This window comes from Phacochoerus africanus, chromosome 15, assembly GCF_016906955.1.
Source record: "Phacochoerus africanus isolate WHEZ1 chromosome 15, ROS_Pafr_v1, whole genome shotgun sequence".
NCBI lineage: Eukaryota > Metazoa > Chordata > Mammalia > Artiodactyla > Suidae > Phacochoerus > Phacochoerus africanus.
Window position 1 is genome coordinate 31,428,658 of NC_062558.1, and position 12,190 is coordinate 31,440,847.

The window sequence follows — 12,190 nt, forward strand, 5'->3', positions numbered from 1 at the left end:
CAACCTGTGCCTGTTTTAGCACTAAGATCCAGTGCATCTCAAAGTAGGGTCTGTAGGGATAAGACCCATCATGAGAGGTGGGAGGATGTGTAACATGGCACTCAGCCTGTCCTTGGTGTGGGGGAGTCAAGGGGGAACAGTGAGGACTATGGCAGCCTAGTGAGTGTATTTTCTGTCCAAGAGCTGCAGGGAGCTGTTGCCAGGGGAGAATACAGGCCCACTGCTATTAGAATGTCCAGTTCTGGAGTTCCTGTTGTGTCTCAGCAGGTTAAGAACCCAGTTAGTATCCATGAGGATGTGGGTTTGATCCCTGGCCTCACTCATTGGTTAGGGGTCCAGTGTTGCCACAAGCTGCAGTGCGGGCTGCAGATGCAGTTTGGATTCTGAGTTGCTGTGGCTGGCAGCTGTAGCTCTGATTCAATCCCTAGCCTGAGAGCCTGAGACCCTGAGACCCTGAGAACTTCCATATGCTGCAGGTGTGGCCCTAAAAAAGACCAAAAAAAAAAAAAAAGTCCAGTTCTTCAAAGAACTCTGGAAATTTTCTTTTTTTTGGCTGCACCCATGGCATGTGAAAGTTCCCAGGCCAGGGATCAAACCCATACCACAGCTGTGACCAGAGCCACAGCATTGACAATGCTGGGTCCTTAACCTACTGAGCTATAAGGAAACTCCTGGAAATTTTGATTTTTTTTTAACTTTTTTTTGGCCACGCCCATGGCATGCGGTTTGTGGCCAGGGATCAAACCTGTGCCACAGCAATGACGATGCTGAATTTTTAACAGCTAGGCTACCAGGGAACTCCTGGAAATTTTGATTTTGATCTGAAATCTCCTGGCTCTGAAATCTTGGTATCTCATCCAAATAGTTTTAAACACAATGTAGGCCAAGCAAAATACATCAGTGGCCAGATGTCGCACAAGGGGGACTTTTTGCTTTAGGGACTCTGATGGGGATAGGGTCTGCGCGCTCTAAAGCCATCACTGTCCCATGTGCCTTCTGCCAAGGAGGGGCCTTTGTCTCTGAGGAGACAGTATCAGTGCCTCCAAACTCAAGAGTGTTCAGGGAGGGATAAGGTGGAGTCACTGAATCTGATTGGACTGCTTGGCTGGGCTATGAGCCGGAATCTGGAATATTTCAGCTGGTGTCAAACCTCGGCACCACTTCGGCTGGTGCGGCTGAGCCTCCCAGGTCTCTGCTTAACCACTGGGAAACACCTCTGAGTCCGTGGCCTCTGGGCCAGCAGGCTTCTGTGCTTGGGTGGGGGGCACTGTGACAGTTCGCTATGACTGCTGACTGCCGAGATGAAGCCCTGCAACAGGGGCAGCTTGAGCAACAGAAAGGCATTCTCTCCTAGTCTGGAGGCCGGAAGTCTGAGGTCCAGGTGTTGTTGGGCTGGTTCCTTCCAAGGGCTGTGCAAGGGAATCTGATCCATGCTTCTCTTCCTGCTTCTGGTGGCTGCTGGCCGTCTTTAGGGCTCCTTAGCTTCTAGGGGCAGCACCCCAATCTCTGCCTTCGTGTTCTCATGGTGTTCTCCCTGTGTGCAGGTCTGAGTCCAAATTCCCACCCCCACCTGTTTTTTTTGTTGTTGTTGCTTTGTTTTTTGTCTTTTCTCCTTTTCTAGGGCTGCTCTCGTGGCATATGGAGGTGCCCAGGCTAGGGGTCGAATCAGAGCTGTAGCCGCGGTCTACACCAGAGCCACAGCAACTCGGAATCTGAGCCGCGTCTGTGACCTACACCACAGCTCACGGCAACGCAGGATCCTTAACCCACTGAGCAAGGCCAGGGATCGAACCCTCAACCTCATGGTTCCTAGTCTGATTCGTTAACCACTGAGCCACAATCGGAACTCCTTTTTTTTCTTAAATAAGGACACCAATCATACTGCACTAGGACTCAAGCATATCTTTCTTTGGGGGCGGGGGCACAATTTCACAACCCATAATAGGGCCCATTGATGTCCCTGTGGCTTTGCCTGGGCCACCCCTCCTGATCCTATTGTTTCCTGCAAAGCTCTTGGGCTCTGGTCCCTCCAGCCTCCCTCCCTTCCCCCTCATTTACACAGGACTCCCGTTCCAGGGTCCTCTTTCTGTTCCCTCCTGTCTCCCACCTCTTCCCTGGTTTGGGGCCTTCTCAGTAGCTATTTCCTCTGCCTGGAACAAGTTCCTGCCCCCTTGGTTAGCACTCACTCACCCCATAGGTCTCAGCCTAAATACAACTTCCCAAGCAAGGCCTTCCTTGGCTCATCCCCTCCCATTCAGACCGCCCCTGGGTCCCTGTGCTGTTCTCTTTTATCTCATCCTGGTTTTCTCCTCCAGTTTGTTCTTATGGAGTCATGTGCTCTTACAGTCACTTTTAAGAAATCAGTCTGTTTTATTTATCTGGAACATAGTAGGTTCCCCGTAATCATGTACTGAAAGAGGGGTGAGTGAATTTCCTTTAGGACCGCCCCCCCAGGGGAGGGAGGGTGTGGCTGGCCATGCCTGTTACCCCAGAGGGTACATCATCCCTGGCCTTGGCAGGATCCTCAAAGCTATTTTGGGCCCCTTTGTTGTCCCGTGGTGCCTGGGACCTTAGGGGACCACATAAAGCCACTCACTGGCTACTTGCTATGCTGCAGCTCCCTCCCAGGGCAGCTCTGTGTTTGGTAAGATGGCGCGGGTTGGAAACAAACACCCCCCCAGGAAATGGAATGCATTTCCTAGAGGCCTGAGCACCGGGCTTCCTGGCAGGGGAAGGAGCACTGGCTTCATCCTGGCCTGGAGCCGGGTCCATCTGCTCCAGGAAGGGTCTGTCTGGTCCTTGGTTGAGTGGCCTGTGAGAGGGAAGGGGAAGGGAGCCTGGGGCTGCCAGCTGGGGCAGTGGGGAGGCCCTCAGGGCGGGGGTGGGTGGGTGGGGGAGAACCCAGGGGCAGGAGGCTGGGGAGAGAGCTTTTGGAATTTTGTCAAACCTATCCCCCCACCCCCCACGCCCAAATCACATGCTTAGCTGTTCCTGGCAGAGGGCCTATGAGGGTTAACTGATGCTTGGTGAGTACGTGCCCAGTTGGATGTTAGCTGTTATAATGCAGACCATTGTCTTTTTGTCTTGAGTTTTCTCTCCTGGGAGTGTGGGGAGCTCTCATCCTATCTTTAAGAGACCTGTGACCTCAAAGGATCTGTGACCTCAGATCTGGTCAGAGCACACTGGCTTAGGCTCTGTGGGCTGAGTGGTGCCGAATGGCCAAGTCCTTGCCTGCCAGGCCAATGAGTGGCCTCCAGTCACTGAGGTCCGTGTCCCTTGGGGCTTCTCCCTGGGACCTAGACACACCTGGTGCTCCAGCCCAGAGACACCGCCCCCCCCATCTCTGTCCCAGCACCAGCCCCAGCGCCAGCCAGTGCGTTTTTTCTCTCCTCTCTACCCCAGGCCTCAAGGGCCAAGGCATGGGCCACATGCCAGCTTGTCAAGGAGACTGATTAAAAGCAGCTTTGCTGGTGGTGGATGGCTTGATGTCCTTGGCCTGGAGTGGCGATCAATAAGCAATTGTTTTTCTGTTGGCAAGAAAGGAAAATTCTCCATTAACTTTCTCAGGTGCTGCCAGACTAGTTTTCTTTTCAGGAACTCTGCAGCCCTGTCAGACGTGGGAGGGAGGGTGGGCCAGAGAAGCTGCTCTCCTGGGGGAGGCAGGTCCACGCTGCCAGGGCGTCCGAACACACACAGAAGGAAGAACATTTGGGAAGACAGCCTGCTAATATTTGTTGAAAAAAGAGCTTTTTGAGCTCTTAACCACGCAAGAGACATGAATATTGAGTTCTGGATTTCATGTTGTGGCTCAGAGGTTATGAACCTGACTAGTATCCATGAGGATGCAGGTTCAATCCCTGGCCTTGCTCAGTGGGTTAAGGACCCTGCGTTGCCGTGAGCTGTGGTGTAGGTTGCAGACATGGTTTGGATCCCGTGTTGCTGTGGCTGTGGTGTAGGCTGGCAGCTGCAGCTCTGATTCGACCCCCTAGCTTGGGAAATTCCATACGCTGCAGGTGCAGCCCTAACAGGACAAAAGAAAGAAAGAAAGAAAGAGAGAAAGAAAGAAAAAGAGAAAGAAAAAGAAAGAAAAGAATATTGAGTTTTTAGTTCAGTTAACCCTCAGGACTCTCAGGTGAGTGCCCATTTTATAGATGAGAAAACTGAGGTTATAGACCCAAGCAGTCAACCTTGCTTTTCCCCTCTTGGGAAATAAGGATTATAACAAGGAAATGTAAAGTAACAGCAGCTGGGACCATGGAGAGCTTTGAACTCAGGTTGTCTTCTTTCACTGATGAAGAAGCCAAGACAGGGACACATTTAATGATTTCTTTCCCAAATACAGTAAAGGTAGGATAGAGGATTAGGAGATGGGGCTAGCTGTGCCTTCCCTCTGCCTCGTGCCCCAGAGGTGGTGCTCAGGCCAGATGATCTTTACTCCAATTGTGGTTACAGTTACTTTCTTTGAAAAATTCATTTCTGAATAATTATTATTTGCACACTTACTTTTACAAAAGTAAAAGTAAATCCAGTGAAAATTAAGTCCCTCCCACCCTGTCCCCATACTTCTGCAAACCAGTTGTCTTCTCTTGAGGCCAGTTATCACTTTCTTGTGTATCTTTCCAAAAATATGCTGCACATATTTGATTATGTACGCATGTGTGGCCCTTTCCCCCCTCTGCCAGCAGCAGCATACTAATGCTTTGGTGTTTTTCCATGTAGTAGTGTGTCTTGGAGCTTATTCATATTAGGATGTAAAGAGTCACCTCTTTTAAAAGAAAGGCATGATTTTCTCCTAGGCTACATGTGTCTCCATTTACTTATTCAGTCCCTGGTGGATAGTTATTTCAAACCACACTACCAAAATCATCCTGTATACATGTCATTTTTATGTGTGAGATTGTCTCTAGGATCAAGACTCAGGTGCAGAATTGCTAAGTCAGAGGTCTCTGCATTTGGAATTTGCTTAGATATTGGTGACTTTCACTTCATAAAGATGGTACTAGTTCATATTCCCCATAGCCTCATCAAAATATTGCTTTGCTTTTTGCCTTTGCCAATCTGATAGATGGAAAAAAGTCATTTCATTGTAGCTTTATTATTATTTTCTTAATTTTGGTAAACGATACATAACATAAAATTTACCATTTCAGCCATTTTTAGGTATACAATTCAGTGGCATTATTTGCATTCAGAATGTGGTGCAGTCATCACCGCTATCCATTTCCAGAACTTTTTTTATCACCCCCAAACATACCCCTTAAGCAGTGACCCCCCCTCTCCATCTGCCTCCCACTCAGTCTCTGAATAACCTCTATTCTAAACTTACTTTTTGCTTTTTAGGGCCACACCCATGGCATATGGAAGTTCCCAGGCTAGGGGTCGAATTGGAGCTGCAGCTGCTGGCCTATACCACAGCCACAGCAACGTGGGAGCTGAGCCACATCTGTGACCTACACCACAGCTCATAGCAACACCGGATCCTTAACCCACCGAGCAAGGCCAGGGATCAAACCTGCATCCTTATGGATACTAGTCAGGTTCATTACTGCTGAGCCACAGCGGGGGCTCCTAAACTTACTTTTTTTAATTTTCATTTTCCACACATCCATTCTCTTTCAGAGTCTTTTCTCACATAGATTATCGCAGAATATTGGGTAGAGTTCTCTGTGCTCTACCGCAGGTCCCCATTGGCCAATCATACCTAAACTTTCTGTGAATTTGCCTGTTCTGGATACCTCACATAAGTGATATTATACAGTATTTTCCTTCTAACATCTGGCTTATTTCACTTAGCATATTTTAAGGCTTGTCCGTGTTGTCGCATGTGTCAGAACTTTATTCTAAATGGCTGAATATTGTTGTATAAATATACCATGTTCTGTTTATCCATTCTTCCATTGATGGACACTTGGGTTGTTTCTGCCTTGTGGCTATTGTAAATAATGCTGCTTTGAACATAGGTGTATAATATCTGTTTGAATTCCTGCTTTCAGTTCTTTGGGGTATATACCTAGAAGAGGAATTGCCAGGTCAAATGGTAATTCTAGGAGTTTCCATTGTGGCTCGGCAGGTTAAGAACCCGACATAGTGTCCGTGAGGATGCAGGTTCATTCCCTGGCCTTGCTCAGTGGGTTAAGGATCCTGTGTTGCTGTGGCTGTGGCATAGGCCTCAGCTGTAGCTCTGATTTGATCCCTATCCTGGGAACTTCCATATGCCGCAGTTGTAGCCTTAAAAAGAAGAAAAAAAAGAAAAAGAAAAAAATGGTAATTCTAAATTTAACTGAATGGTTAATGGTAGAATGGTGAAATGGTTTGGTTTGGTTTCACACCAAACCGTTTCATTGTCATTTGAATTTGCACTACTCTCCCCATAACTGAGGCTGAGCATCTTGTCACATGATTGGACACTTTGTCATTGCTTTACAATGAACTGTGTTCAGGAATTGTTCTTCTGTGTCCGGGTTGGGATCTTGCTGTTGTTTCTTTAATGCTCTTCTCATTGGCCTTTCCTTGTTGAATGAGAGCAGGGGACCCCATCTGCCTATGGTGTGATCCAGATTGCATATATAGGAGCTGTTTTTTTTTGCTTTTTAGGGCCGCACTCATGGCATATGGAGGTTCCCAGGCTAGGCGTCTAATCAGAGCTGCAGCTGCTGGCCTACACCACAGCCACAGCAATGCCAGATCCTAACCACGTCTGCAACCTACACCACAGCTATGGCAATGCCAGATCCTTAACCCACTGAGGGAGGCCAGGGATCAAACCTACAACCTCATGGTTCCTGGTCGGATTCATTTCCACTGCTCCATGACGGGAACTCCATAGGAGCTATTCTGTAAATACTTCTTGCAGGACTGTCCCAAAAGGGTGGCTAGCATTTTTCTGCCCCTCAACTAGGTTCTCTAGGAAGCACTGGCTTTCGGTTCCCAACTGTACTTTCCTCTCTCTCCCCCCACTGCCAGCCAGTGTTATAAAGAGATATCATTTTATTCATTCATAAAATCTCTCTGCTCAGCACTCACTGCTTTCCTGGCATTTTCCTGACGTGGGTGATCAGCACGGAGCCGCCACCTTCTGCATCTGTGGATGTACTCCATGAATTCCAGTGGTACCTGTGACATTTGTCCAGCAGAATTTGTCAAACACACGAAGCAAAGGTTAATATTCTGTTCCAGAGACAGGAGGAATTGACAGTCTGAGTGTGTCAATTTTTTTGTCATTTACACAAAATTAACCATTTAAACGTGTGCAACTCAATGTCATTTAGTACATTCACAGTGTTGTGCAACCACCACCTTTATCTAGTTCCAAGGTCTTTTCAGCACCCCGAGAGGAGACCCCCGTGCCCACTGGCAGTTACTCCCCATTTCCCCCAACACCTCCTCAGTCCTTGGCAACCACTATACTTTCTGTCTGTGTGGATTTGCCCACTCAAAAATCTCACGTAGCTAGGATCATACACACGTGACCTTTTGTGTCTGGCTTCTTCCACTCAGCAGCATGTTCTTGAAGCTCATGCAGGTTGTAGCCTGTGTCGATTCTTTATTCCTTTTTAGTCATGCTCCATTGTGTGGACAGACCACATTTTCCCATCCATTCATCTATTGTTGGACATGTAGGTTGTTTTTTTCTCTTTTGGGTGTTGTGAATAGTGCTGTTTGGGTAGATACCAAGGAACACAGTTGCTCAGTCATATGGTAATTCTCTGCTTAGTTATTTGAGGAACCACCAAACTATTTGATGCTAACCTTTTTTTGGGGGGTGGGGGTGGCACTCACGGCACACGGAAGTTCCAGGGCCAGATATCGAAGTGACACTGCACCATACCTGTGGCAACATCAGATCCTTAACCTGCTGTGCCACAAGGGAACTTCTGAAGCTAACCTTTTTTATCTCGTATTTGCTTTTTGTCTAGTGGTAGCTAGCTGGGGCTGAACTGGGGCAACAGTAGATAACAGATATGTTGAGCCTTCCTCCTCAGACAGCACACACTCCCCTGGCTCACACACTCTCTGGGCGCCTCCTCCTCCTCTGGTGTGACCTCCTGACCCTCACGCCTCAGGAATCATTGGCTCCAGGCCAGGCCAGGGGACTGGACTCCTGTGCGCATGGTGTGTGCCTTAGGAGACCTGGACAAATCCTTCTCCCTCTCTTGAGTCTCAGTTTCCCCATTTATAAAATGAAGGTATAAGGGCAAACCAACAACCTAGGGCACTTGTGAAATGATCCTGATGTGTGGAAGATATTTTATAAACTGGAAAGTGCTGTCTACATCATTGCTCTTATGAAGAGAGGCAGCCCAGAGGTCACCATGAGGAAGTGTTTCTTTGGCCTGTTTTTTTTTTTTTTTTTTGGTCTTTTTGCCATTTCTTGGGCCACTCCCATGGCATATGGAGTTTCCCAGTCTAGGGGTTGAATCGGAGCTGTAGCCACCAGCCTACACCAGAGCCACAGCAACTCGGGATCCGAGCTGCGTCTGCAACCTACACCACAGCTCACAGCAACGCTGGATCCTTAACCCACTGAGCAAGGCCAGGGACTGAACCTGCAACCTCATGGTTCCTAGTCGGATTCGTTAACCGCTGAGCCACAACGGGAACTCCAGGTATTTTAAAATATTTAAAATAATTGCGAATTTTCCAAAAATTAAGAGATCTCACCCAACATCATCGGTTCAGGACTTCTCTTTAAAAAAAAAAAAAAAAAAAGGTGGGGGAGGTAATCAGACAATTCTAGGCCCAAATTCCTGCTTAGCAACAGTTGGCTTGAGCTGGAAGCCACATTTGTTGGTTGCATGGGTGCTCTAGTTTTTGGGTCTTCTCATACTTGGTTTCTACAGGAATTGAATTTGGATTCTTATAGTGTATGAGGAGGGGCTTTTTTTTTTTTTTTTTTTAATTTTTACTTCCTCACCCACAGCATATGTAAGTTCCTGGGCTAGGGGTCCAATCAGAGCTGCAGCTGCCAGCCTACACCACAGCCACAGCAACACCAGATCCCAGCTGCCTCTGTGACCTTTTTGCAGCAACTCGGATCCTTAACCCACTGAGTGAGGTCAGGGATGGGACCTGCGTCCTTGTGGATACTAGTCAGGTTCTTAACCTGCTGAGCCACTTTGGGAACTCCTGTGAGGAAATGTGGAGTAAGCTCATCTCTACAGACTCAGATCAGATTTTATCGTGTTGTAAGGACTCCACTCAAAGCAGGAATGAGGCATCAGGCTTGGCCAGCAGGAGAAACCCCCTCCCTACCTTGGCCCTGCCCCACTGGGTGGGGGCAGCTGACCCTTCCTCTCTCTGCAGGTGGTGTGAGCTGCTGGATGGGTGTGCCCCCGAGAGTCTGTGTCGCATCAAGTGGGCACATGCACCATGTCATCATGTGTCTCTAGCCAGCCCAGTAGCAACCGGGCCGCCCCCCACGATGAGCTGGGGGGCGGAGGCGGCAGCAGCAGCGAAGGCCGGAAGCCCTGTGAGGCCTTGCGTGGCCTCTCGTCCCTGAGCATCCGCCTGGGCATGGAGTCCTTCATCGTGGTCACAGAGTGTGAGCCGGCCTGTCCTGTGGATCTCAGCCTGACCCGGGACCGGCCCCTGGAGGCAGATGGCGGCGAGGTCCCGCTTGACGCCTCTGTGGCCCAGGCCCGGCCCCTCCTCTCCAGCCGCAAGCTCTCTCTGCAGGAGCGGACCCAGCTGGACGCGAATGGGCGCGGTGTCTGCCCGGCCCTGCCCCACTCGCCCGTGGGCTCCCCGCAGTCCTCACCGCGGCTGCCCCGGCGGCCCACCGTGGAGTCGCACCATGTCTCCATCACCGGGATGCAGGTGCGTGAGCGGCGGCCCCTGGTGCCATGTCCCTGCGCCTGCCAGGAATGCCTTGGCGTTAGGCTAGGGTCCCTGAGAATTCTAGCGCAAACAGTTGCTTTGGGAGGTGACCCCAGAAAACCCAGAAAGAAGTCAGTAAAGGTGCATGATGGAGCCGGTGGGCAGCTGTGGTGCCACCTCTGGGGAGCCCTGCAGGAGACAGTGTAGGAGGCCAGCCCCAATGTTATTCCACCTGCCGGCAAGGAAGCTCCGCCTTTGACACCAGCTGCTGGCAGTCCCTGGTGAGGGCTTCTGGCTGTGGGTGAGCTGCCTTGAATGTGGACAGAGCATCTCCCCGTGGAGAGAGCCTCTGGCAAAGGGATGTCGATGCTGGTGCTTGGAAGTTGTGCTAGGGGCTTTGAATTGGGGATGGAAGGTCAGTCACTGTTGAAAACCTGAAAACCGCAGGGCCCCAGTTGCTGAGTGTTTGCCTTCTCAGGCTCCTTATGTGCATCTCTCTCTTGATTCTTACCGTGAACTCCTGGAAGATAGGTTGGAACTCAGACCCCCAGCAGGGTTCTCAGGGCCTGATCCACCCCTTCCCCACCTCCTACCTTTGTGCTGCTGATGCACAGAGCTCCCACCAGACCCACTTCTTTGTATTCCTCAGATATCCAAGCTCATTCTCTCCTTTAGGCCTTTATCCTCTCTTGTCCCTCTGCTTGGGACCTCCCCCATCTTTGCAAGGCCCTCTCCATCTGACTTCCAAGTTTCATCTCAGGTGTCACCTCCTCTGAAAGGCCTTTCAGACCACACCCTCTAAGCAGCTTTCAGGCCCTCTCTGTCCTATTGCCCTGTTGACTTTCCTTCCACCATCAGATCATCTGTGTGTTTGTTGTTTCTTGCTTGTCCCCCTCAGCTGGGGTGTTAGCTCCCTAGGAACAGGCCTGTCCACCAGCACTGTGTCCCCAGCACTTGGCATGGGGCCTGGTGCAGAGTAGCTCAAAAATATTTGTTGAAAGAAGGAATTAATTTAATTGAGAGAATCCTGGAAATGGTTTTCTTCCTTTCTTTTTTTTTTTTTCTTTTTAGGGCCGCACCTATGGCATATGGAAGATCCCAGGTAGGGGTTGAATCAGAGCTGCAGCTATCAGCCTATGCCACAGCCATGCCAGATCCAAGCTGTGTCTATGATCTCCACCGCAGTTTGCGGCAATGCTGGATGCTTAGCCTACTGCGTGAGGCCAGGGATGGAACCTGCATCCTCATGAATACTAGTTGGGTTTCTGCTGAGTCACGATGGGAACTCCAGGGAAGGCTTTCTAAAGGGGCTGATATTTAACTACACTTTGAGGGCTAGGTAGAATTTTTGGAATTGGTGATGAACACTGAGAGTTCACTACAGGGAGTGAGCATAGTATAAGCAAAGGCCTTGAGGTAGATGGCAATTTTCAAATTGTTATTGTTTCATCTCCTAGTTTATTAACCAGCCACAGACCACCTAGGTAACAGAGGTAGTTTCATTCTTCTAATTTTTTTTTTTTTTTCATTTTGGCTGAACCTGCAGGATGTGGTTGCTCCCTGGCCGCAGATCAAACCCTTGCCACAGCAGCAACCTGAGCTGCTGTGGTGGCAAATGCCAGATCCTTAACCTGCTGAGCCACAAGGGAACTCTTAATATTTTAGTTTTAAAAATGTGAGTACCATAACCCAGCTAAGTACCAGCTGGGTACACCAATATATTATCACTTATTGGATATATATGAATTCCATAGAATTCAGGATAGGTCAGGAATAGCTGGAGTGTGGGGCCCAAAATGAAGGGCATTGTGACAACAGGGCTGGAGGGAGAGTTTGAGTTTATATCCATTTAGCATTGAGTCAGCTTAGAGAAATAGAACTCTCTCCACAACAGTAGCCTTAACACAATAAGGCCTATGTATCGTGTTAAATAAAACTAGAGCTAGGCAGTCAGGATTGGTGTGGGCAGTCCTGTTGTTGTTTTTGCCCCCAAAGCTCATGATCTCAAGATGGCTGCTGTGGCTCTAGCCTTCACAGTTCCATTCCAGGCAGGAAGAAGGTGCAGGGAAGGAGGACACACTATGTCTGCCTCCAAAGTTAGTCCTCTTTCGTGGAAGCTCTACCCTACAACTTCTGCCTACCTCCCACTCGACAGAACTCAGTCGTGAGGTCACCCTCACTGTAAGAGAGGCCAAGGTCAGAGCTTCAGAGGGTTTGAAGGCCAGGATGTGAAGACAGGACTTGACCCTGGGGCTGATGTGGTCAGAGTGGAAGATGAAGTCAGCAGTTTATGGGGGTTGACTTAGGAGGCAGTGAGACCCCTTAGTTCAGCTCTGCAAGGCCCCACCTCTGCTTTTCACCTCTGTCCAGGTCT

General features: G+C 49.4%; 1 protein-coding gene across 7 annotated transcripts in view; it reads left to right on the plus strand.

The window, feature by feature from the left end:
* CAMKK2 (calcium/calmodulin dependent protein kinase kinase 2) overlaps positions 1-12,190 on the plus strand; it is a 54,381-nt gene that overhangs the window by 9,125 nt on the left and 33,066 nt on the right. For 6 of the 7 annotated variants that reach the window (XM_047759648.1, XM_047759650.1, XM_047759644.1 and 3 more), the window contains exon 2: positions 9,304-9,816. In XM_047759648.1, coding sequence (XP_047615604.1) covers positions 9,370-9,816 — 447 coding nt within the window. In that variant the 5' untranslated portion in view covers positions 9,304-9,369. Of the gene's footprint in view, positions 1-7,027; positions 7,159-9,303; positions 9,817-12,190 lie in introns of those variants that run through there. The other variant, XM_047759646.1, reaches the window with a different exon arrangement.